Consider the following 27,852-nt stretch of genomic DNA (forward strand, 5'->3'; position numbering starts at 1 on the left):
TGTGGTATGTAATAATTTATCACTAAAAATTCATACATCTCTGAGAGAATACACATTGGGAGTATATTAATACGGAGAATAAAATTTATGCTGAATTAAAATGCTATGATTTGTAATTGCACAAACATAAATTTCAAAATCAAAATATTCAACATACATTATATACATTACCAAAAATGGAATTCATATTAATTTAAAGGTAGTTTTGATTGATGTCTGAACGGATGAGTAATTTGCCCCATCTCTTCCCTATTGTTAATTGACTGACCCACTTAGCCCAATGTGTTTTTGTCACATTATCATACATGAACCATTTTAAATGTTACATTGAGAGGATTCACTCCGTGTAGTGTAAACCATAAGTTTATACCCAAACCATAAGTTGTGAGTCAGTCTGGTGATACAGTTTGATGATGTACTTTGAGATCACCTGCAAGATTTCCTTACACGATCATTTTATCATCTGGCACTTGGTGAGAGAGTAGTCAACATGGAGAATCAGCAGCTGATTCACTCTCTGCTGCTCACCAGAAGCTCTTCAGAAATGGGCACAGTGCAGCACTGGGAGAGGTCTGACAGCAAACCATTGGCCAACTCCCAAGTCATGGAATAAGAGGATCTAAATGTGAGATAATACCTTACTCTTTATTCTTGACTTTTGGCAAATGGCAGCATATCCTGAAAGAGTCCTGGTGAGCCTTATTGTGTTGCTGCAGGTCGTTTGGTGATAATGTTTGTGCAATGGTGTAGGAAAGCGAAAATGAAGAATGTGAAAAATTAATATTAGAAAACTATATCTTCTATCATTTTCCTGACAGTTAATATCTTGGAAGTTATTGTTTGAAGTTGGGAAAAATATAAAATGAAGGTATCAGGAAATGTGCACTATCACATTGCGTGGAATCATAGAATGATAGAATCCTGCAGTGCAGAAGGAGGCCATTTGGCCCATCGAATCTACACTGACCCCAATCCCACCAGGCTCTATCTCCATAACCCCATGCATTTACCCTAGCTGGTATAATTTCTTTGCTATCCAGTGATGACTCAAAATTCAGGAATTTTGCCATTAAATAAGTTTGATAAACTTTTAATATGTTGGTGCAAAAAGATAGGAAAGATCAAATGGCATCATAGTCGCTCCATCTTCCACCTTGATCATTAATTCTATTAATTACCTTCTCATCAGGGTGGCACGGTGGCACAGTGGTTAGCACTGCTGCCTCACAGCGCCAAGGACCTGGGTTCAATTCTGGCCTTGGGTCACTGTTTGTGTGGAGTCTGCATGTTCTCCATGTGTCTGCATGGGTTTCCTTCCACAGCCCAAAGATATGCGAGTTGATTGACCCTAGTGTCAGGGGGCTTAGCAGCATAAATATGTGAGGTTATGGGAATAGGGTCTTGGTGGGATTGTGTTCGGTGCAGACCTGATGGGCCAAATGACCTCCTTCTGCACTGTGTGTGTAATCAATAACTTTGTGCTTCTGTCAATGAGCATGGCCTTTCAACTTGAACTGATGTCTTATATTTGAGGTGTGGAGAGATCAGTTGCTGACTTACCACAAAAGTGCAATCTTTTGTTACCCTGTGTCATCTCATTTGGCGACCAAGGGCAAAAAGAAATTACAAATGCATTCATGTTACACTGGATCATAATGTAGATTCAAACCTAAAATAGCTTCAATATGAAGTTACTATTCTGAATGCAAATCACTTTTATCAATTAAACATTTACCAACTAGAGCATCTCTTCCTTGAAGCATTGGTGATTATGCTGCTTTGTACAGGAGAATTAGGAGTGATGTTTAATGAGTTTTGACTGCTGTTATTTTTGATGGACTTGCATCTTACTGAACGGTTTAGAGAAAATTGACTGTTTGTTTTAATATTTGTGCTCTTCAGTGAATAGTCATACAGATTTTTCAAAAATGAGGTGGTAGTGTTACATTCTTTCTTAAACAGAATAATGTAACACTTTGGGAAAAACTGGCAGCACAATATCCCATAAGTTGAAGATAAAATTGTAACTACTTCCACTGCTGGGAGGTACTTGCCGTGGGTGGTTACATAGACAGGTACAAATGTAATCCATGAAATGAAGTAAATCAACATGCTAAATGTAATAAACTTAGCCTCATTGTAGTTTTCTGGCAGCTTCCTACCCTTAAAGGCAAATGTAAAACAAATCAGTGCAAGCGATGCTATATACCCCAACATGACAGCAAATGCTACATAAGAACCCTCATTACATTCCAACAAAATTTCCTTTTGCAATCTCTTGGCATCCTTGTGAACTTTTGGGCCATTAAAAACCAACCACATTGTGCAAATAACAACCTGAAGTCCAGTACAGAAACTTGTGATGAGCCCGTAATTGTACAAGTTCTTCAAATGATTTTGATTAGCTGGGTTGAAGTTGAATGCTAGTAGTATTTTAAGTGATTTTGCCAGAGCACCTGAAACAGCGAGAGTAAAGCTGATGCCAAATAAGCACTGCCTGATTTTGCAAGTGACATCATTTGGTTTTCCAATGAAAAAACCAACACTTAAAAAACTGAGTAACAAAGAACTGAGCATAATGAAGGACATGGTACCACCATTGGACTTAACAACTGGCGTGTTGACATTCCTAATAAAGATAATGGATATCACAATGATTAAAATGATTCCAAAGGCCGAAAAAGTTAACAGTACAATAGAAAATCCATTGCTCCAGTCAAGAAATACAATGCGTTTTTTGTGGCAACTTGCACTTCCACTTGGTGCCCACTCATCTGCTAAACAAGGATAGCATTGCAGTGCATCTGAAATGAAAAAGGTCAAAAATTATAAAAATGAACAGATCAAGTTATTCATTTAAACTTTCTTTCTGATCTTAGTGGGAAATGATTTGTTGTGGTCTTCACATGGGCCATTGCAATCCTAAACTTATTCCAGATTTGTGATTGCCCTGAAAGCTGAATGAATTTGTCTATTGAACAGTTGATCCTCGGTGCCATCCCTGATCCTTGCTGCCTTAGATAATTTGAGCTACAATGATGGTAAGAACTCTATAGTTGATCCTGCATCAGGAAAATGAATTAGGCTCAACTTTTACCCTAAACATGGCCTAGGGAGAAAAAAATGTGTCCTTGTGTGAATTACAAGCAAAAATTAGATAAGGTTGCTGGTGATTCCCTTCTTGGTTGAAAATCCTGCCCGCTGTTAGTGAAAACAAGGACAGAAGAAAGACAATGTGGCTGGTGGGGGCTGTTCTGCTATTCAATCCAATCTTGGTTGATTTAGGACCTCAATTAGCACCACTTTCCACTCCCACACCTCCATATCCCTCGATCCCTGAGAAATCAAAATCTGTATATCTTAACCTTGAATGTTTTCAATGTTGGAGCATCCACAGTCCTATAGTGTGTAGAATTCCAAAGATTCACACTTCTTTATGTGAAGTAATTTCTCAGTTCCATCCTAAGTTGCAGGCCCTAATCAGATTGTACCCGCTTGATTTAGGCTCCCTGACCAGCATAAACAATCTCTCCACATCCATCCAGTCAAGCTTCTTCTGAATAGAGTCATAGAATCATAGAGGTTTATAGCATGGAAACAGGCCCAACTCATCCATGCCGCCTTTTTTTTAAAACACCTAAGCTAGTGCCAATTGCCCACATTTGGCCCATACCCCTCTCTACCCATCATACCCATGTAACTATCTAAATGCTTTTTAAACAACAAAATTGTACGCGCCTCTACTACTCTCTCTTGTTCCAGACACTCACCACCCTCTGTGTGGAAAAATTGCCCCTCTGGTCACTTTTGTGTCTCTCCCCTCTCACCTTAAACCTATGCCCTCTAGTATTAGACTCCCCTATCTTTGAGAAAAGATATTGACTATCTAGCTGATCTGTGCCCCTCATTATTTTATATACCTCTGTAAGATTATCCCTCAGCCTCCTACGCTTCAGAGAAAAAAGTCTCAATCTATCCAGCCTCTCCTTAAAACACAAACAATCAAGTCCCAGTAGCATCCTAGTAAATCTTTTCTGCAACCTTGTATGTTTCAATGAGATCACTTCTCATTCTTCTAGACTCGAGTATGTACTTCCAAGTTTACTCAGCCTGAACTTGTACGACAACCTCCGCGTCCCAGGGACCATTTTAGTGAATCTTCATTGTACTACCTCCAGTGCAAGTTGATCCTTTCTTAAGTGCATAGATTTCTTGTTATATTTGCATACTAATTTTATACATTCTTTGTATAAGCACACAAAATCTCATTAAACATCTCTATTTACAAGTTTTGCAACTTTTAAAAAACATTCTATTTTTCTATTCTGATGACCGACGTGAATAACTTCACACTTCTGTACATTATACTCCTTCTGCCATCTTGGTACCCACTCACTTAACCTGTCCACATCTCTTTCCAACCTCTCTGTGTCCTTCCAATTTCTTACTTTCCTGCATAGCTTTGAACCCTCAGCGTACTGACATACATTGCTCTGTCTATTCATTTAAGTCATTTTATAGATTGCAAATAGCTGAAACTTTGACACCTATCATTGTGACGCTTCAATGTTCATTGCCTGCCAACATTGAAAATGCTCTTTTTATGCTCACTTTCTGCTTCCTGCCCATTAGCCAATCCTCTGTCCATGCTAACATATTATCCCCAACCCATTAGCCCTTAGCTTGCTTTGATGTGGCACCTTATTGAATGCCTTTTGGAAATCCAGGTATGCTACATTAACTGGCTCCCCTTTATCTACCCTATCAGTTACATTCTCAGAAACTCTAATAAATTTGTCAAACAGGACTTGTTCGAATCATACAATGTTTTTCTAAGTGCGTTGTTAAGACTCCTTGATAATTGATTCCAGCAATTTCCCAGCAAATAAGGTTAAACTAACTGGCCTGTAGCTCACTGTTTTCCACTTCCTTTCTTGAAAAGTGGTATAACATTTGCCAACTTTTAATCTGACGAGATTGTTCCCAAGTCAAAGGAATTTTGGAAAATCATAACTAATGCATCCACTACCTACCCAGCTATCTGTTTTAAAAACTGAGAGTGTAGGCCATCAGGTCCATCGTACTTGTCAGATTTTAGTCCCTTAATTTCCTCCAATACTTTTTTTCTCTACTTCCTTAATTTCCATACTCTATTTGGCCCCTAAGTTAATGATAATTTCTGGAATCAAATTTTGTGAGGACAGATACAAAAATACCTCTGCCATTTTTTAAGTAAGTTATTTATTAGTCACAAGTAAGGCTCACATTAACACTGCAATAAAATTACTTTGAAATTCCTCTAGTCACCACACTTTGGCACCTGTTTGGGTCAATGCACCTAACCAGCACATCTTTCAGACGGTGAGAGGAAACCAGAGCACCCGGAAGAAACCCATGCAGACGAGGGGAGAACATGCAAACTCCACACAGACAGTGACCCAAGCCAGGAATTGAACCCAGGTCCCTGGTGCTGTGAAGCAGCAGTGCTAACTACTGTGCTACCGTGCCACTTATTTCCTAATTCAACTGTAAATCAGTGAACTGAGGAGGGGAAAAGATTGGTCAAAACAATCTCAGAGTAAAATGTCCTCTGTTTGAGAAGCATGAAAAGAATGGTGAATATTTCAGTGCAGCTCAACTTCTGTAGCATGGATTGTATTAGGATTGTTTTCTTCAAGATTATATTGCAAAGTACAGTACCTCACAGTGGAAGAGGCTATTGTGACAATACTGTGCTATTAATATATTTTATGCATAAGCAGTATTGCTTTAAGATGCAATGCTCTGTTACGAGCAATTGGTTTGCCTGGGAAATCATACAGCTCAGATGCTGAGAAAGCAGGATAATAACTGATTTTAACTAGGGATGTGTTACTCTGTAGAGTTAAAGCACCTTTGTTTACTTAACTTTTCTTGAGATTTCAGACTAGATATATAGAATGATTTAAGTTTTTGATTAGGTTGATTAACAGGATTATATAATGATGTGGGTATTGGGAGGATCTAGCTTTACAGCAAGGATTCTGTGCTTTTTATAGTTTCAGTTTTAATGTGGAGTTCTGGCTGGGAATTGCTTGAAGTCAGAGGTCTTCTGCAAGCTGCTGAAATTCATTCCCTCACTCTCTCAACTCCCAAGGCTATTAACAAAGATTAAAGCAAGAATGCCTGGGTTTTGCTAACTGTGTTAAAAGTGTATTTAAAGTTTATAAGAGGAATATTGCCTAATTGAAATGGATGTAGTGTAAGTTAGAATTTAGAATTGTTTCCTTTCGTTTCAAGTTTTGTTCAACTGTTAAAGGTTAAGCTATTTTATTTGCTATAGTTAAACTGCGTTGTTAAATAAAGTTTGTTTTGATTTAAGTTGCTAATTTCTCAGTAGAATCATACCTGGAGCAAAACATCTTATCCTCACATTTATACCAAAACATAAAGATTATTGGGTCTAGTATGACTTCATAACATACCTGTGGTCCTGAACTGGCTCCCTAACACTATGGAGGTGGAGGACTTTGTCTGGGAATACCTTACTAATCCATTGCCCCCATTAGCAACCTAATGATGCAAAGATACCATCCACCCTCTTCTACCACTTGTACTTCACACGTGTGAAGTAATGTATGACTGTAGAAATAGATGACTCAGATAATAATTTACAGACAGACTTGTTTACTACCTACCAGTTGTTTCGGAGAATGTGTTGGAACTGCAGTTTGCACAATTGTAGCAACATGTGTGTTGGTTTTCAGAAGACAACTTTATTTGTCCTGGTTGGCAATGCTTTGAACAATTTGATGTCATACCCTTTTAAGAAAATGAAAATAAGATTTAGAAATTTAGAGACCTCGAAAGAATGGCAAAAACAAAATATAATATCTATTTATGCTACCAATTAAATTGTATAATATGCCAGTTAATTATAATTTTAGACGTTAATAGAGGCAGCTTTATGTGGTTGAAACAAGTTGAGTTTGGAGTAATGCTGGGGCCTTTTTGTGGTTACTCTAAACTAAATTAAACAAAATTTTCAAGCAGGATAATTGTCAAACAAATGGAAAATTTAAATGAAGGAGAAAAGAACGTTGTGTTCTGTTAAATTGAGTGCTTTAAATATTTGCTAGCGTACTGGAACCAGTTACTTATGAACCCACCTTCAGTCATACAGAACAAGACAAGGGTTTTCTGGTCCTGCACGCCGTGGGAATAAACATTACTGCCCAAAGTCAAGAACCTTTGGCTGGTCCCTCAAATTTTCTCTCCCACCCACAATGATTCCCACTATGGGCAGGACCAGAAAATCTTGGGACAAAATGATTGCTTATTGTACCTTTTCGATTAAAAATAGTGTAATTTTCAAATCTTTAGTTCATTAGCAGTAAATAATCCATTCGGCATTTACTTATTTTGGCCTTCAGCCAATGCTTGGACTAATCAATTGAAAAATACTTTAAAAATGTTATTGCAGTTAACCTTATGGCCATACATAATTATACGCTGGATATTTGTTGATTATCCACAAGATGAAAATTATGATCTAGAATTTCTGCTTGATTGCATCCGTTTTAGAAACAATTCAATCTACATCAACATAGCCAATACCAAAGATTGTAGAATTTTAAGCATAATCTGCCTTCAACACAGCTCAAGCACCTGTGACCTGTTGGGATTAAAGGGCAGAATTGAATACTTTACCATGTGGCAAGTTTGTGATGGGGGCATGTATTTAGGCTGGAAGATGGTGGATGGAGACCCTGCTGTCTTCTTGACTCCACTTCATTATATCTGTGGCAGGAAGTCACTGAACAGCCTTCCACACACTGCCAATTGAAGTGGGCAATTAATGCCCACATATGGCTCTCATCCTGCCAACATTGGTGCTAACCCACCAGTGGGAGGGCACGCAGAGTTTCTTGCTGGCTCCCAAAAGGAACCCTTCATTCAGAAGGACCTCAGTGCTTGATTGAAGGAGCTGGCATCAGTAATGTTGAGATTTTTTGGTTTTCCTTTAGATATCCAACATCTGCAGTATTTTGCTTTTTAGTGAAAGCATAAAACAAACTGGCATTCATGGACTTGCTATCTCCTATACACTTGCATCGTTTCCCTTTCCACTGGGGAGGATCCTCTGGGCCTGCTGACTGCTGGCAAGAACCATGATAGCCTGGAACTTTGGGCAAAAAACAGGTTTGGCACCGAGCACTAAACCTATCGTGACGTTCCCAGCCCACCTCGCCCTGCTGGCCCTAGTCTGCTTCCTGCCTGGAGTGGTGGCAACCTGATAATTATGCAAACCTATATTGTAATACAATTAATGGATCTGATGACTCATTCACTAGCCTGCAGCCATTCATCCGCCCACCTCTCCAATAGAAAATGCTTTTCTTTTTATAAAACCATGTTGACTCTGCATAATCATATTGCAATTGAGTTCATTTGAAGAAGTCAGTGAGTTCCTTGCATTATTGGAAGTAAGCTGGAAGCCGTGGTGTTTAAGGAGACAGTGGAAAAAATAAGATGGAGATTATCATTGCGCTTTAGGATGATCCTACAGCAGTGGATAGTTTTGTGGGGAAAGTGAGGCTCAGTGGTACATTTGTTTGGTGTAGTTAGAGCTGGTGATATAATTAAAACCAACATGCTCAAATCTGCATTCCTGGACATTAGGGAGCAAATTTGGAGCTACACTTTGGGAATGAAAATGATGGGAGAGATTAAAGGTTTTGCAGGTAGGAAAGACATCAAAGTTGTGTTGAACAAATGTGTCGAAGAATCACACAGAAAGAAGCCCTTTGGCCCATCTTGTCTGTGCCAGCCATCAAACATTTATCAATCCCACTCCCATTTTCCTTCATTGATTGAGGTGGAGCAAGCTGATGATTGCAATAATTTTGTGGCAATTAAATCCTAAACAGTAGAAAGCTTAAGTTACAGTTGTAAGAGTTGTAGAAAGCTTTTTTTTAATGGGGCTGGAAGGAGACAGAGAGTTGAGGGTGGTGTGTGAGATAAGGAAAATGCTCTTGTCTGTAATCTAGATTAAGAGGTTAAGGAAGATGACGCGGTCAAGACAATAACTATAAATTCTGTTAGGACAGTTTGTATAGATGGAGAAATTTAGGGAGAACAAGAGGATAATGAAGTCAATGGAAAAAGAACAAATGGAATGAGGATGGAGACATGACATTTACCTGTTCACTATGTTAACGTGCAATAAAGCTTCTGTTGTAATACAGGACAGAGGAAAGTCATCATTGTGTTACACTATTGATTGATAATTTACTAACTAGGATTTTTATGTGCTGTGCTTAACTCTAAAATGTAAAAGTTAATATTTATTTGTCTTACCTCTAATTTATTAAACCTTGAATTTTTAACTCTAATTTTATCCTCCTGTATATCATATTCCGCAACTATGTGATTAAACTCCATTTTGCCTTTGACAAATTTCCACATGACAATATCATATCCAGAAATAAAATCTCCTGAAGGATCAAATTGGATCTTTGTTCCTTCATCAGTCAGATTGACTTTCTTCAGCTCTTCCAACAACTGCAAGAAGAATTGAGAAGTAATTAAAATGCATTTTATTTAAGATAATAGTACTAAGTGTAATATCTAATTCTAGGTAGACTGGGAACAACTTCTTGTGGGAAAATCTACAGTGGGGGGTGTGCTCAGAAAGGAGATAGAGAGAGTACAGGCTCAACATTTTACTTTGAGGGTGAAATGTAGGAGCAACAAGCCCAGGGAACTTCGGAGGTCTAGGAATATTCAGGACTGGATAAGTAAAACAAAGGCTTTTAGCAGGTACAAAAGTAACAAATCAGAAGAGGTCTTAATGGAGTATAAAAGGTGGGAACTTAAGAATATAATTAGAAGAGCAAAGTGGGGGAATGATAAAGCACTGGTGGGTAAGATTAGGGAGCATCCCAAGATATTTTTTAAGTATAATAAGGAGAAGAGGATAGCCAGGGAAAGAGTAGGGCCCATTAGAAACCAAGGGGTCAATAAGTGCAAGGAGACAGAGAACATTAGTAAATGAGTACTTCACATCTATCTTCAAGCAGGAGAAGGAGGATATAGGTACAGAGTTTGGGGAGAGGGACTGTGATGTTCTTGTACAGGTTGACACAGGGAGTGAGGAGACGTTGGAGATTTTGGTGGACTTAAAAGTGGACAAATCTCCGAGTCCAAATGCATTGGATCCCAGGCTGCTGTGGGAGGCAAGGGAGGAAATTACAGGAGCTGTGACCCAAATGTTTAATTGCTCTCTGGACAGAGGGAAGGTCATAATGCTGGCGTTGGATTGGGGTGAGCACAGTAAGAAGTCTCACAACCCCAGATTAAAGTCTAACAGGTTTATTTGGTATCACAACCTTTGAGAGCGCTGCTCCTTCATCAGGTGAGTGGAGAGTTGGGTTCATAAACACAGCATATATAGTCAAAGACTCAATTGCAAGATAATAGTCAGAATAAGAGTTTTTACAGGTAATTAGCTACACCATACAACACTGCCATGGCAAACTCTGCAAAATGTGCCAGATCATTGACACAGATGCCATCATCACACGTGAGGATATCACCCACCAGGTACATGGTACATATTCGTATCACTCGGCTGAAGTTATCTACTTAATACATTATAGTGGTACATTGGCGAGACCATGCAGATGCCACAACAATGGATGAACATCGCGTGACAATTACCAAGCAGGAGTGTTCCCTTCCTGTCACGGAACTTCAGCAGCCAAGGGCATTCAGCCTCTGATCAAAGTTATGTTGAACAAATGTGTCAAAGAAACATTCTCTAAGGCAGCCTTCAAGACACATGATAATGCAGAATCACTGAGCAGAAACTTATAGCCAAGTTCCGAAGCATGGGAATGGCCTCAACATGATCTTGGGTTCACGTCACACTATCTATAACCACCACCATTTGGCCTGGGCTTGCAAAATCCTATTAACTGTCCTGGCTTGAGACAATTCACACCTCTTTAACCTGTGGTTATCCCTCTCTCCAATCGTATTGTCTGTACCTGTAAAGACTTGCATTCCAACCATTATCTTGCAATTGAGTCTCTGTCGATATTTGCTGTGTTTGTGAATGCAACTCTCCACTCACCTGATGAAGGAGCAGCATTCTGGAAGCTCGTGATACCAATTAAACCTGTCGGACTTTAACCTGGTGTGGTGACACTTCTTACTGTACACAGCAGGGGTGTCAGACAGCTAATGTGGTTTCATTTTTCAAGAAAAGTGGTAGTGATAAACCAGTGAATTACAGACCAGTGAGTCTCACATCAGTGGTAGGGAAACTAATGGAGAAAATTCTGAAGAAATTTAATCTCCACTTGGAGAAGTAAGTTTTAATCAGCAATCGTCAGCATGGCAGAAGGAGGACGTGCCTAATGAATTTGATTAAATTTTTTGTGAAGGTGCCTGGGTCTGAAGATAAGGGTAGTGCAGTTGATATAGTTTATGTGGATTTCAGCAAAGCCTCTGACAAAGTCCCACAAGGGAGACTGATAATGAAGACAAAAGCACATAGGATCAAGGATAACTTGGCAAAATAGATCTGGCTTAGTGGTAGAACACAGAAGGTGATGTTGGAGGGCGATCTGTGTGACTGGAGGCCAGTCTCCAGCGTACAGCAGGGATCAATGCTAGGTCCCTTATTATTTGTGATGTGTGTAAACAATATAGATGAGAATGTTGGGGGGGGGGGGGGGGTGCGGGGGGCGGGGGCAGGATGATAAGTAAATTTGCAGGTAAGATAAATAATTGGCAGGGTAATTAATAGTGAAGAAGAAGGTCTTAGGTTGCAGACAAAAAAACAGACAGGTTGGTCAGATGGAGAGATCAGTGGAAGATGGAATTTAACCCTGAAAATTGAGAAGTGATGCTATTTGGATGGAATAACAATAGAAGGGAGTACTGAATGAATGGCAGGACACCAGGAAGCTCATAGGAACAGGGGAATCTTGGGGTCTTGTCACAGATCCCTGAAGGTGACAAAACAGGTTGACAGGGTAGTTAAGAAGGCAAATGGAGCACTTGCCTTTATCAGCCATGGCATAGATTATAGGATGCAGGGAAATTATATTGGAGCTGTATAAAACATTGGTTAGGTCTCAGCTGGAGTAGTGTGCAGTTCTGGTTGCCTCACTCTAGGAAGGATGTGATTGCACTGGAGAGGAAGCAGAGGAGATTCACCTGGATGTAGCCAGAGTGGAATATTTGCACTATGAAGAGACGCTGGGTAGAAGCGGGTTGTTCTCCCTGGAGCAGAGAAAGCTGGGGGGTGGGGGGGTGGGAATCAAATTGAGTTGTATAAGATTACGAGGGGTATGGGCAGAGTGAGTAGAAAGCCAGCTGTACTCTTGTGAAGGATTAATAATGAGAGAGTATAATTTTAAGGTGAGTAGCAGGTGTTTTAGAGGGGATCTGTGGAAAACACTTTCTACCCAGAAGATGCTGGGAGTCAGGATTGCATTGCCTAGATGGATAAGCGCTTGAAATATCATAACATTCAAGGCTGCGGCCAAAGTGCTGCAAAGTGGGATTAATGTAGATTTAGTGTAGTTTTATTGGTGCAGACTTGATGGGCTGAAGAGCTCTTCTGTCCTCAATGACTGTATGAATTTATGGATTACAGGGTATTGTTGTTACAACCTTTAGCATAAATGCCAAACCTGTGAAATTTCATTCTGAATATTCTGAACAATTCCTTGAAGGCATTCAATCCTTAAATAGCCTTTTTTGTGCTCACCCATTTCTTTCCTAGGACATATGCTGGTAATAAGTGGACGTATTACTGAGAGGCGACATGGTTTTGTAAAGGGGAGATCTTGTCACATTAACTTGATCGAGTTTTTTGAGGAAGTGACAAAGATGATTGATGAGGGTAGGGCGGTGGATATTGTTTACATGGACTTCAGTGAAGCCTTTGACAAGGTCCCTCATAGCAGATTGGTGCAGAAGGTGAAGTTGCATGGGATCAGAGGTGAGCTGGCAAGGTGGATACAGAACTGGCTCAGTCAAAGAAGACAAAGGGTAGCAGCGGAAGGATGCACTTCTGAATGGAGGGCTTTGACTAAGTGGCGTTCCCGAGGGTTCAGTGCTGGGACCTTTGCTGGTTATACTATATATAAATGATTTGGAGGAAAATGTAACTCGTTTGATTAGTAAGTTTGCGGATGACACTAAGGTTGGTGGATTTGCAGATAGTGATGACGCCCATCAGAGAATACAGTAGGATATAGATCGGTTGGAGACTTGAGCAGAGAGACGGCAGATAGAGTTTAATCTGGACAAATGTGAGGTAATACATTTTGGAAGGTCTAATACAGATAGGAAGTATACAGTAAATGGCAGAACCCTTAACAGTATAGATAGACATAAAGATTTGGGTGTATAGGTACACAGGTCACTGAAAGTGGCAACACAGGTGGAAAAGATAGTCAAGAAGGCATATGGCTTGCTTGCCTTCATCAGCCGTGGCACAGAGTTTAAAAATTGGCAAGTCATGTTGCAGCTTTATAGAACCTTAGGTAGGTCACACTTCGAATATAGCATTAAATTCTGGTTGCCACATTACCAGAAGGATGTGGAGGCTTTGGAGAGGCTACAGAAAAGATCTACCAGGATGTTGCCCAGCATTGAAGGCATTAGCTATGAGGAAAGGTTGGAGAAACTTGGTTTGTTCTCACTGAAACAATGGAGGTTGAGGGGGCAATCTGATAGATTATAAGGGGCATGGACAGAGTGGATAGTCAGAAGTTTTTTCCAGGATGGAAGAGTCAATTACTAGTGGGCATAAGTTTAAAGTGTGAGGGGCAACGTTTAAAGAAGATGTACAAGGCAAGTTTTTACACAGAGGATGACGGCTGCCTGGAACTCACTGTCGGGGAATGTAGTGGAAGCAGATATGATAGTGACTTTTAAAGAGCATCTTGACAAATACATGAATAGGATGGGAACAGAGGGATATGGTCCCGGGAAAGGTAGAGGATTTTAGTTCAGTCAGGCAGCATGGTCTGTGCAGGCTTAGAGGGCCATAATGTTATAATTTTCTTTGTTCTTTGTCAGCTATGGATAACAGAGAAAGGAATTCAAGCCAAATGATATGCAGAACCTGATCTCACAAAGGGAAATCTGTAAACTGATAAGTTTCTTTGGTGAATATTTCCCTTTTACCAACAGCACGAAGGGTAACTGATACTTTGGAAAAAAGTAAGGAAGTAAGGTATATATTTAAAGATTCTCCCTTTTCACTAGCCCAGAGGATTAAACTTAATTGGATCCAGAGCATTTGGTTTAGGTATAAATTTTTAGCCTTGGAATCTTTCAGCAGACAATGGCAGCAACCACAGTATAGCTAAAGAATTTCCCGCTAACTATTTCAGTAGTATCACTCATAATTCATCAAACTGTCACACTATAGAATGCAACAACATGCATCCAGATATTAGCATCTAAGAGGGAATGTTAATTGAACCTGGCTTTAAAAGCCATTTCAAAGATGCACTGCTAATAATCTTCCTGTCTCAGATAGAAGAAGGCTGCAAAGCACCACACTATTTCAAGGCAGAGTCAAATATATTAAGGTTTTACATGGAAGCTACATGCATAGCTTGTGCCTGCAAGTAAGATGGTATCATTTACTGTCTCTGCTGCAGAATAATGATTTACCTTCCAAGGTGCAAAATCGAATGATTTCCGGCAAATTCCTTCATTACATTTTAATAGACTTCGAATCGCATGAGCAAGAGCAATCACCGACCATTGTATGTTGGAAATAACACCTGGTTCAATATTGTTCACTAGAAAATCGTCTTCCTGATATTGTCTTTCCATGTTGTCAAGATGATATCCATTGGCATCAATATGATGTGTATGGTTGGAAATACACATCTCTAGCTCATCATTTTGAACGTTTACACAAAGGATGCGAAGCCTGTAATACTCTCTTAAAAATGTGTTAATGTTTTTGGCGTTAATTGGTAATTTCTTCACATAGTTTTGAAACTTGGAAAGATTTCCACTCTTAAATGTAAATCCAACAATATCTCCGATGTTTTGAATGTACTTCAAGCGAGTAATGTTACTGTTGGTTGACCAGCTGTCACTGGCAATCCAGACTTTGCTTATGTTGTGTGTGCCCAGTATCTTAAACAGTTCAATGACATGAGAGCTTTTTCCAAAAATAACAATGACATTCACTTTTGTTCGGTTGATGATAATGTTTGCTATTTCTTTTATTCTGGTATTAGTGATTTGAATGTGTGAATAAAATGGAATAACTTCTTGAAAAGCGATGCATATACCCAGGCTCTCTGCTTGTGTAATGAAGTTATCGATCCCAGACCGGCTGTATTCATCGTCACTTGCAATAGTTCCCACCCAGTTCCATTGGAATCTTTGAACCAGATTGACCATAGCTTTGGTCTGATAGTCATCACTTGGAATAGTTCTTAAAAAAGCAGGAAATCGAGCCTTGTCACTGAGGATTTTAGCAGAAGCTGAGTAGCTGATCTGTAAGAAGATTTGAATGTTCAGAAGGAAAGTATCACTTTTGCAGTCAGCATTTATAGTGCGTTCCATAAAATAGTGCTATTATTCAATCATTTTATTAGAATTTTGCAGAGATATAAAGCCACATGAACATGGGACATAGGAGCAGGTTGAGGCCATTTGGCCCTAACAGCCTGCTCCGCCATTCAATAAGATCGTGGCTGATCTGTCTCAGCTTTACTTTCCTGTCTGCTCCCCCCCTGACTTCTTCCCCCACTCCTTCAATCCCACTTCCCTATAACCATTGACTCCCTTGTTAATCAAAAATCTATCTAACTCAGACTTGAATAAACAGAAAGAGCCAGTTAACACTATTTTCTGGGGAAGAGAACTTCAGAGACCAATGATGATCCGAGAAAAGCAATTTCTCCTCATCTCTGCCTTAAAAGGTAGATGGCTTATTCTTAAACTATGTCCCCTAGTTATCACTCCCCCCCCACACGAAGAAACATCCCACTGATATCCACTCTTTGTTTTCATTCATTCATAGAACATGGTCATCACTGGTGGCCAGCATTTTTTGCCCATCTCAAGCTGCCCAAGGGCAGTTGATAGTCAATCACATTGCTGTGGCTTTGGAGTCACAAGTAGGCCAGATCGAGTAAGGTTGACAGATTTCCTTCATAAAGGACATTATCACACATCTCCTATGGAAAGATCCAGCGTTCAGTGTAAGTCCCTTTCTTCAACAAACTTTATTGTTTTCTTTCTCAGTAGCTAGGAATAGGATGGTTTTATAAATTTCTAATGCTGAATGCTACAAGATATCATTTGAAGTATATAGAAATAGAATGTATTTCAGAAAAAAAAATGTTAAATGAGCTTGATGAAAAGAAAAAAATGTTTTTTATTTATTTGGTAATTCCATACAGGGCCTTGTTTTCCAAAAAGAGATTTCTGCATGATCTCATTACTGTTGATTTAACAATTACGTACCACATAAAAGAACAGGATGGTGCCTACAAATTGAAAAGAAGCTACCATAAAAAAATAGTCAAGCCAAATAGTTTTTACAGGGGAAAAGGATGGAATTTTCTAGTTATGCTCACCCCAAGACCAGAAATTCCCATTCAAGGTCAACAGGCCTTTGAATAGTCTGCCAAATTTTCCATCCTGCCCATGATGATTCCCACAGTGGGCAGAATGGCAAAAGGATCATACAAATGCACGTTGGATTTCAATTCTGCAGGTCATACAGGGATGTGATCAAATCAGCATGTTATACATAATACATAGCACACAAAGATGCTGCTTCCTGTAGTAGCACTCAATGAAATAGAAGTCGATCTCACAGAATTATGACCCAAAATACAATATTGAAGTTTGAGTAAAAATAGTTGGTTTCTGTACATTTTCATAAAACTGAAAGCAGCCCTGTGGACCTGGAATTTGTGAAATATTTGATGGTGAGTTATTGGTGTTTGCAGTCATTAAATCTTTGAACCTGCCCTCAACTTCAAGATTAAGCGTGAGTGCAAATTAACATGGAAATCCTGAAGTTGTGTTCTGTCATCCACTACTCCCCCACCTGCCAGGTATAACCAACTTTCTATTTATGTATTTATTTTTAATTATTTTATTCGGGTCACAATTAGGCTTATGTTAGCATTGCAATGAAGTTACTGTGAAAATACCCTAGTCAACACACTCTGTTTGGGTACACTGTGAGAGGAAAGCAGAGCACCTGGAGGAAGCCCATGCAGACATGAGGGAGAATGAGCAGACTTCACACAGACAGCGAGCCATGCCAGGAATTGAACTGCTTCCCTGGCGCTGTGAGGCAGCAGTGCTAACCACTGTGCCACCATTCTAACTATAATCTGAGCAACCAATCCGGTCCTGAAAAATAATTTTATATTTGTGGAACTGTGCGTGATGATCAATTAGATTGTTGAAATGACTTTTTTAAAATGAGAGTTTTCATGGTGTTTCAGTTTCAACCTTAATCCCATATGTAAACCCCATCTTTATTCTAATGCTGTGAAATTTGTTCTTCGTGCTTTTTATTTCCTGATTGGCTCTCTGTGAAAGTTCTTTGAATGTTTGCTTGGATAGCGTGATAACTGTTTGGCACTGCAAACCCCTATTACAGTTTGCTGCAATCAATCATATGTTGAAAAAATAAAATTTCTCAATACAGAGACCACAAGATCTTTCACTACATTTTTCTTCAAGTTCAGTGGCAAGTGCCCATCTTGTAGAATAATACTTGCAAGAGTGAGGACCAGGCAGAGGCACACTGCAGAACTTCTTTGTCAGTACTAACAATATTTAGCACATTTAAGATGGGAAAAACCAAGAGAAAAATGGCTTTGGAATAATTTACCACAGAATATAACAGTGTAGATGTGCTTATGAAAAGAGAAGGTATACTGAGGGTTATAGAAATTTTGCAGGATTGTGATCAGCCATCAAAGGACAGGTTTATTGTCCTTGTGGCATTTCCTTTTTCTAAATGTTTATTTTCTTCTGTCATGTGAATTCATGATTGTGTTGCCACATTGTTAAACAGCTCTAGCTTTGCATTACCCAATGTAGGAATCATGTTATGAGCTACGATAAACAGAATAAATACTAAAATAATTTTATATCAAAATAAATATCCCCAGGTTCAGTGAAGAAAACATAGTTACCTGAGGCATAAGTTGAATGTTTAACAACCTTGCAACGGCAATGCTAACTTCTGAGGTAGCAGTTCCGATAACTGCCTTCACTGCTGGCTGGTAATCTGTATAATTGCACTGAACTTTGACACAGTTGTCTGTCGAGTTGAATTTGGACATGAACCTCAAGGTTGCTTTCAGAGCCTTTGTAGGATCCATGCAAGTGTCGTAAATTTCATATCCCAGTTTGACTCCAGGTAACAGTGTTGAATTATTTATCATCTCAATGGAATGGATGAAGGCAATGGTTTTTACCAAGCCTCGCACATCGTACCTGAACATTAGAGAGTAACAGAAACAGAATTAGGAATGATAGATTATCAGTTAAATGTATTGGCTACGTGTTTTTATTCCAGTAATATGATCACTATCTATTGCTATTATGATAATGACTATTATGGCCATTATCAATATGACCATTATCATTGAGATATTTAATATGAATACTGTTATTATTATTCTATCATAGTTACCAGTAGAAGAAAAGAACATTCATCTACACAGCGCCTTTCACAGCCTGAGATAATTCTAAAACGTTTTTCTGTCAATTAATTGTTTTTGATGTGTAGGCATTGTCGTATTGTACAAAATATGGCAAAGAACTTTGCACACATCAAGTTTCCATTTCAGAAATGAAAGAAATGACCAGATTTTTTGCTTCTGGATGTTGTTTGAGGGATAAACAAGAATCCCCCTATTCTTCATCAAATGGTGTCATTTGATCTATTTGCGATTCTTTTTCTGCACTGCATTGCAGATGACATGTTGGAGCTCCTGGAATGTGATTTGAACTCAGGAACATAAAAATTCAGATTACTGGCTCCCAATGTGACAAGCAGGAAGTATGTACACAGTTATGGCCAAAAATGCTTCCATAATTGCCAAACCTGCCCGAGCGGATATTAGGAATAAATCTGGGATAAATTACATTTTTGCACATTTTGCAAGATCCATTTTTGATTTTTGAACGCCTCAGCATTTCAATTTTCGGCCCCTCCCACATAACAATATAGTTATAATATTTCAGAAAGGCAGTTGATGAAGGATGGTACTGGAGCCATTCTTCATACAATTTTTTAAGCATTCATTTACACATTGTAAGCATAAACCTCCTGATCTCAAGCATCATTTTAGTTTGTGGCTATGTAAGTGAAAGCCCACTTAATGCCCACTGTTCAATTCATGTGCAATCAACACATGGTACTGAACGGTAGGAATATCACTTGAATGAACAGAAGAACACAAGAATTAGGAGCTGTCCTATGAGGCTACTCCATCATTCAATAAGATCATGGCAGGTCTGATGGTGGTCTCAGCTCCAATTTCCTGCATCCCATAACCCTTCACTCCCTTGTTGATTGAAAATCTATCTAATAACATGAATGTAAGGCAGGGAGAAGCTGAGTGTTTCATCAGTAGATCACTGCAGTTCCAACTAGTTACTAATCAAGTCTTCAAGTAAAAGATTTAATGAAGAGGTAAAAGACACAGAACAAAATCCAGTTGGGTTTAACATTCTCGTCCTTGTTTTCAAATCCTTTCATGGTCTTGTGAAGCAGTTGAGGTGACCTCATTGAATATTTTTAAGGCAAGAATAGATAAATTTTTGAACAGTAAAGAAATTAAGGGTTATGGTGAGCGGGCGGGTAAGTGGAACTAAATCCACAAAAAGCCATGATCTTATTGAATGGCAGAGCAGGCTCAAGGGGCCAAATGGCCTACTCCTGCTCCTAGTTATTTTGTTTCTATTTTTCTTGTCCCTTCCTATTTCAGCTGTCACCTGCAGCTGCATGACCCTCCAGGTGAGATCTTCTCATTTGCTGCACCTTTATCACAACTTCAGCTGCCTGCTCCCTAAGACCTGGAATCATCTTACTACACCCCTCCTTTTCCTTTGTTAAGACAAATGAAACTTTAAAATTTGTTATGAGCAAGTAAGCCAGGACATCTCTGTGGCAGAGGACTCCATGCATTGTTGTTTAAAAACCTTAGCAACCCATTCATCTGAAAATTCAATTTTCTTTCTTTTACATTTATTGGGTGGGATTTCCACGCACACCACCACACCACACGCCCCCTCCCCCCCATCCTCCACCCCCATGCCGGGTGGTTTGTGGCAGCAGAGGCAGCCCACAATTGGCTGGTAGCGGGATCTTCCAATCCTGTCACTGTTAATGGGTTTTCCTGTTGTTTGCAACCTCTGCCGCTGTGAAACCACAGCAGGGGGTTACCATTAGCGGGATGAAGATAACACCAGCATAAAATTTTGATTGTTATTTGACATGGATACTTATGATAAATTTGAGGCAAATAGAAAGTGATACCAATTATTATTAAAACTTAGGAAGCCTGCGAAAGTTTGGTACATGACTTGTCGATCTTTCCTTTATCCCAATATTTTAGCCCCAGTTTAGCACAAGATACCAATTAAGCAAAAGGGAGGCAAGGTGGGAAACTAACCACCTTACTTTTGACCTTACATTAAGTTAATTAGAAGACTCTATTCTCCAGATTGTAACTTGCAAATGTCCAACTTCTAAACCCCATTTTATCAATTGTCCCTTTTCTCTTTCTTTCAGGTCCTTCTTGGTACAGGATGTTTCTGTAGAAGGAGATATCTCAGAGGAGGACAATTCTCCTGAGAATGCGCTGTTATGCATAACAGCAGGAACTGATCACTGGAATAGCCCAGGAAAGAAAGCTTCAGAGCTTGGCACCCTCTCCTAAGAAAATTGCTGTCCTCATACAAGCAGTTATTTGATGAAATATTTGAATATCAAAGAATTAAGAAACTACGGCTGAAAGCGTGGAGGAGTCTACTTCTAACCCAGGTATTCATCTCCCATGGCTTCAAAGTCTGTAGTCTACTTGGGAGCATGTCCTCCTCCAGGGACGCTGCAGCCAAGGTATCACTGTAGAATTCTATTCTGTCATGCTTTATAGCTTAGTTGGAAGTTCAAAGGGTTGCACCATGGAGAAATTGATCAATTGATTAGCAGCCACTCATCTTCTGTAACTTGGTCCACAGTTCATTATAAACACTGAGCCCCAAGATCATGGGAATAGCTGCCGTGCCATGGAAGCAGTACATGTTGGTCTCTCTCACAATGTCAACATCTTTATTCATAGAACAGAATCCCGACAGTGCAGAAAGAGGCCATTCAGCCCATTAAATCTTTATCAACAACAATCTGGTTCCGTAACCCCACATATTTACCTGGTTAATCTCCCTGACACTAAGGATCAGTTTTGCATGGCCACTCCACCTAACCTGCACATCTTTGCACTGTGGAAGGAAACTGGAGCACCCAGAGGAAACACATGCAGATAGGAGGAGAACGCACAAACTCCACATAGACAGTTACCCAAGGCTGGAATTGAACCCGGGTCCCTGGCACTGTGGGGCACAGAGCTAACCACTGTGTCACCGTGCCACCCCATGTCAACCAAATCTGCCATTGTGCTAGCAAATCAGCTGAGCCAAACTACCCTAGCAATAGCTCTAAAGCCCTCGGCTCTTACATCTGTGAGCATGTCATGGATCCTATCATGTGAACTTTAGTCTTTCACCAGCTTTGATGAGGCCACTCAGAAAGCACTGCTTTGAAATTGTTTAATCGTCTTTTAAGAACAGTATTCTGGGTGATCATTTGGATGAAAAATGAATAGAAAGCAGGTTATTGTATTTTCCATTAAATTGATTTCATTTATCAGGAATCACACTTTGGGTGGCAGTAATATTTAATAGTAGCTGCTGAGATTGCATTATATATAGAGATTGTCTGGATAGTTTGAATGTTATTTAATGAAGCATGTATGCTTCATTAAATAAGCAAAAGAGGTTCTCTCTGTGTTCATAGGGCAGAGATATGATTATTGAGCAACAAACAACAGATCGCAGCTCTTGTTCCAATAAATTTATTTGGCCTGCCTTCTTCTGCCATTCTTTGACTTCCCCCAGCTTTCCTTGTGTAACAAAGACTGCTGCCTCTTCCATATACAGCACTCACCATAATGCATTTTGTATCACATTTCAGTGGTGAAGGAAACGCTCATAATTAAATCTCATCCTTGTGTTCAAATCCCTCTATGGTCTCCACCTTTTGTTTCTTTCTCCAATCGTACAACTCTCTGAGATGTCTGCATTCCCCCAATTTCTTTTACATAGAAACATAAAAACTAGAAGCAGGAGTAGGCAATTTGGCCCTTTCAGCCTGCTCCACCATTCATTTTGATCATGGCTGATCATCAAATTCAACATTCTGATCCCCCCTTCTTCTCATATCTCTTGATCCCTTTTGCCCCAAGTGTTATGTCTAATTTCCTCTTGAAATCAGACAATGTTTTGGCCTCAATTACATTTAGTGGTAGTGAATTCCACATGTTCACTTCCCCTAGGTGAAGGAATTTCACTTTGCCTCAGTTCTAAAAGGTTTACCCCTTATCCTCAATTGCTTCACCATTAACAGGTGTATTTTCTGCTGCCGAGGCTCTAAGTTTTAGAACTCTTTCCATGAAACTCTTCTCTATTCCACCTTAATTTTCTAAGTCTACTTTTTTCAAGCTTTTGGTTGTTTGTTCCAATACTACCTTATGTGGTTTCATGTCAAATGTTATCCTCTAGTACTCCTATAAATTGTCTTGAGATAAGTCAAGGATATACCAGCACAACAACAACTTGTATCAGTATCACACATTTAAGATCATAAATCACGAGTCTTCCTGCCACCAGCCGCTGCACATTGATTAAATGGTGTCCTTTTCTATTTCTCTGATGACCACATGTGTGCAGCTAATAATTCTGTGCATGTAACAGAGGCCAACCATAGCTGCTCACTTGTATTGACTCATTCATGTGCCAGAATTCTACCGCCATGGAATCAGAATAGGCGAGGGGTGGACAACAGAAATTTTCATTGATCAGAGGGCGGGAATTTCCAAGTCTCGCTTGAGTGAGGCTGTAAAATCCGACCCATGGTGCTTGCTCCACTTAATACAGCTGTGTACTTTAGACAACAATGTACAATTGATATTCACTATAGCTGACTGTAGTAGTTACAATAAATTGGAAGTGTAGTAGAAGGGTCCAGGACATATAGGGTTAATATGGAACTAAGTACAGAATCACCCACACAATGATGTAGGACAGCACATGACTCGCTCTCAGTTAAGCCTAGTGTTGGACAGAGCCATCTGAACTGGCTGGCATGGAGACAGCTCCTGGCTTATACTCTACTGTATATTTGTAAATCGCTCTAAGTGTCAACAAAGACTTGCAATTAACCTATGTATGGCTACAAAGATCCTTCAGATCTACTAAACTGTAACCAACACTCTACAGCAGAAAGTTAACAGTAAATTGTGACTCCATGGGTCAGGAGGTAACAGGGCATATTCAAAGAGTCTGCAGGTGTCTTTACCAGCCAGTCCAGAGAAACCTCCTCCAGCATTGCTCCTTAGATCAGTCTTGGCTGATACTCTGTGCACTGGGCATGATCTCTTATCAGCAGCATCAAGCTGACACAGCACCCCTCCCCCACCCCCAACTGCCTGCCCCCCCCTCAATCCACCGTCTCCTTATAGTCATTGGGGCTGGCTGCCAAAGTTTTTGATGATGCTTTTCCTCTTCCTTTTTCCTGCCATCCAGAATAACTTCCGTTATAGAACACTTTTAGCATAGTAAAACTTCTCAAGATGCTTCACAGGAATGGTTATCGAGCAAAATTTAACACAGGTAATGTTAATGAGATGAAAGGACAGGAGACCAAAATGTTTGATCAAGGCAGTATGTTTTAAGGAGCATCTGACTGGAGCTGAGAGATAGAAAGACGTTTAGGAAGAGAATTCCAGAATTCATTATCCGGGTAGTTGAAAGCATGGTCGTCAATGGTGTAGCAAAGACAACCAAGGATATGCAAAAAGAGATTTAGAGGAATACAGATATCTTAGAAACTTAGGGGGCTGAAGGGGGTTACAGAGGTAGGGAAAGGTAAAGCTATGAAGGGATTAGAAGACAAAGTTGAGAATTTTTAAAGTGCTAATGCAATAACTGTATTCAAAAAAAGACAGAAAGCTTTCAAAGTATGAAAAGACCTAAAAGTCCCACTTTGAATTGGCTTCACAAGTCATTTAGTTGTGGCAAACCACAACATCGAATAAAATGTCCAAAAGCAAGCAAAAGTTGGTGTTCTACAGTTCTATGGAAAAAAGCCTGGGTGATCTTGCATATTATGGCAATATAATCAGGGTCTAGTTTTAAGACTGATTAAATTGGATATCCTAAATTAAAGAATTGGGCATATTAAAATCAAACACAGTCAAATCTCGGGCAGGCCAGACTTAACCAAGGTCAAATACACAAATGCACAGAATCATGTCTGGGCCTGGCCCATCAATCACCCAATAAAGTTCATTGCATTCTACTGAGACCCAGTAAGAGATCATGGCACCCCATTGAAATCCACCGGGCTATTGTTAGAAGCCCGGATCGGGCCAGAATTTCTGTCACCCAGAGTTCCTGCAGTTATCTTACAGGGCAACAGGTTACATGTAAGCAACAGCATAGAGATGGACACCTGGGGGCGGACCCCCCTGTCCTATCAGACAGACATCAAGAAACCCACTGAGTATTGGGACCCCTTCCCAGGACGTCATTGGCCAGAAGCCAGAGAAGTTTCTGGAAAGGCAGGCTGGCAGGGGGAATAAAGGTATGGCATCTCAGACACATCAGGAGCAAAGACTCAATGAGGGAGGTGACCTTGACATCCAGAAGACTGACCAGCGAAGGAAGGGAGGAAGAAGCTGCCATCGAGACTCACCTTCGTGATGACGGACTAGAGGGACTCAGAGAATCGGGCCTCCAGTTTAACTAAACCATCTTTGGGGGTAGTATACTTGAACCTGGGGTATCCTCTTGTTTTATGTGGGTAATTTAAGGGTTAATAGTATTACTATTAATAAACTTATTGAACATTTACTTGTGTTTGTCCATCTTGTAAATAAGGGCACTGGGGTGAAAAAATTGAGTACATAAATTGATCAAAAGTATCTGAGAATTACAGGTATAACTATTATTTAACCATGCGTTAATTGAATGCTCTTATGTCATAAATGTTTTAGGATCAGATGGATCACAAAAATGAATGGCATGAAAATACGTTACCCAGTATAACTTTGTGTTGCCAAGGGCACCTAAGCCAATAATTACCTACACTGACCAATGCCTTTCAGTGGGCTGATTTGATGACATTTTTGAAAGTATGATATACCTTCATTTCTATTGTAAATCAAACTTTTTTTAATAATTTGAAACAATGCATCAGGATTCTTGTTACTATTTAAATTTATTATTTTATTATGAACATCTAAGCAAAAAAGGGTGGCATGGACAAGTTGGCCCATGCTGTAAACTCCTATGACTATGACACTTTCAGAAAAACAACTACAGCATCTTAAATGGTACAAAATATCTGCTTGTGTTGCAGAGTGCATTATAACGTGTAAAGGTTATTCCCTTCTGATTCTGCACTTTTAACAAATGCTTTTACATCATTGTGCTAACTTTAAGCCAATGAATTAATCTGTGAAAAATACTTTTAATTTAGAACAATAACTTTTTACATCATTTACATTAACTTATCATGAAATATGTATCAGTCCCTTTGCTATATTTAAATCAGTCACTTACCCTGCACAATGTTGACTCTCTGGTTTTTTGAGAGTCAAGATCTTTTCATGGACTGGGATGAGACCACCAATGATGATATCTCCTGGGGCCCTGGTATTGTCAAAATCATCAAGAATTTCACAAGCAAACAATGGATTGATCAATAAGGCACACAACATGAGAAACACATTGTACAGAATCATGCTTTGGAACATTTCAAGATTGTTTCCTAATCATAGACAGGATCAGCAAGCAAGTTCCTGGTATCTGTGGGTTACATGAGAAACAGACTCTGAAATACTCAGCCACACCTTGTTTAAAGAGTTCCTGCTTCTCCCATTGGTTAAATGTAGGCTTCTGGATTGTTGAAATACAATAGGCACCAATCAAAAATGCAGTGGCATTCATCACTGCCCAGGCGTTTGATTCCAGTTTTGTTAATTTGCATCATGTTATGGCACGTTTTAATTTTAATTGCTTTGGCAAATGATCAGGCTTTCAATTAGATTATATCAACGAATGATCATATTTATGGTTAGCAACAGGGCTTTTTTTAAAACTGCCATCAATTTGCATGAGGAAACTGATATTTTTTCATTAGTTCATTGCCCCCCCTCCAGCCCACCCCATCGCAGTATACCCCATTGCAGTATATATTTAACTGCTGGGGCCCCCGAATATACTAGTCAGTTTGCACCAGGCAAAGGGTTGGAAGTGGAGAGAAATCAGCAGTTGGTCTTTGGGGCATTGGGTGGGTAAACCTTGTCCATCTGCAAGCACTCAACTAAATATGAAAAGAGATTCCAGAGTGCTCTTAAGAGAGAAACTAATAGATTCAAGGTAGATAAGTCTTCAGGGCCTGCTGGCCTGCACCCAAGTGTACAAAAGGAAGTGGCAGCAGAGATTGTGGGTGCATTGATTGTGATATTTCAAAATTTCCTGGATTCTGGAAAGGTCCCAGTAGACTGGAAACACACTAATGTGTTGCCCCTATTCAAAAAGGGAGAGGGGCAAAAAGTAGGAAACTACAGGCCAGTTAGCTTGACTTCTGTGGTGGAAAAGTTGTTGGAATCAATTATTAAGAAGGAGATGACTGAATATTTGGAAAGACTAAGCTCCATCCACCATTGTCAGCATGATTTTATGAAGGGTAAGTCATGCTTGACAAACTTGTTTCAGTTCTTTGACGACATAACCAGCAAGGTGGATAATGGAGAACCCGTGGATGTGACATATCTAGACTTCCAGAATGCATTTGACAAAGTGCCACATAAAAGACTGATCCAGAGGGTGAGATTGCAGGGGATTGGGAGTAGAGTACAAGATTGGATTGAAGATTGGCTGACTGACAGAAAGTAGAGAGTCGGGATAAATGGGTCCTTCTTTGGACGGTTAACGGGTGCCACATGGGTCAGTCCCCAGACCTCCACTGTTTATAATCTATATAAATGACCTCCAAGCAGGGATAGAGTGTAACACAACAAAACATAGCAAAGTTGTCCTTGTTTCAGCCTGAGTAGAATCCAACTGCCATCATTGACTGCTTATCAACATTGATTTTGGACATTAGCTCAGCCTATGAATGTTTGAATAAAAATTGCAGACAGCGGAATCCAGGCAGCTCGGGGCTGCTAATTAATTTGAGTAATTTTAACTGCCTTCTTCTCTCAGTTTTAGAATAACTTAAATAACTGCCACAATAACTTCCTCCAAATATAAACAAACTGACCATGTTTTTATCAGCAGTAATGAAGAAGCATGAAGTGATTCCGGATTAGATTTTTACTCTGAGGCTTCCAGCATGAGGACTAAATGGGCTCACTGGCTAATCCTACTGGTGGTAGGCCGAGTTTATTTTGACAGCTAGGTTGATATGTTACGTAACTCAGGCATGGGAGGCCCAATAGAAGTTGACCCAGCTAGCAGGAAAGTCATTCCAAGATGCCAGCCCTGCTC

The 27,852-nt window shown here is 39.7% G+C and overlaps 1 protein-coding gene across 1 annotated transcript; it reads right to left on the reverse strand.

Annotated features, from left to right (window-relative positions):
* gprc6a (G protein-coupled receptor, class C, group 6, member A) lies at positions 1–26,168 on the reverse strand. Its single transcript, XM_080192613.1, has 6 exons — positions 25,918–26,168; positions 18,201–18,504; positions 14,686–15,528; positions 9,340–9,543; positions 6,678–6,801; positions 1–2,804 (listed from the first exon to the last, which is right to left on the reverse strand). Exons 1-6 carry the CDS (start codon positions 26,109–26,111, stop codon positions 1,732–1,734), a joined length of 2,742 nt encoding a protein of 913 aa, XP_080048739.1. The 5' UTR covers positions 26,112–26,168; the 3' UTR covers positions 1–1,731.
* Between the last annotated feature and the right edge of the window lie 1,684 nt (positions 26,169–27,852).

This window comes from Carcharhinus amblyrhynchos, chromosome 7, assembly GCF_965287045.1.
Source record: "Carcharhinus amblyrhynchos chromosome 7, sCarAmb.v2.hapA, whole genome shotgun sequence".
Lineage (NCBI taxonomy): Eukaryota > Metazoa > Chordata > Chondrichthyes > Carcharhiniformes > Carcharhinidae > Carcharhinus > Carcharhinus amblyrhynchos.

What these genes read in the sequence shown, in the direction of transcription:
- gprc6a (XM_080192613.1), bottom strand. Translation starts at nt 26,111, where the DNA reads ATGTTCCAAAGCATGATTCTGTACAATGTGTTTCTCATGTTGTGTGCC. An exon ending in ACATTCAACTTATGCCTCAG is followed by an intron (nt 15,529 to 18,200) that starts GTAACTATGTTT and finishes ATCTTCTTACAG; the next exon opens with ATCAGCTACTCAGCTTCTGC. An exon ending in TCGATTTTGCACCTTGGAAG is followed by an intron (nt 9,544 to 14,685) that starts GTAAATCATTAT and finishes TTCTTCTTGCAG; the next exon opens with TTGTTGGAAGAGCTGAAGAA.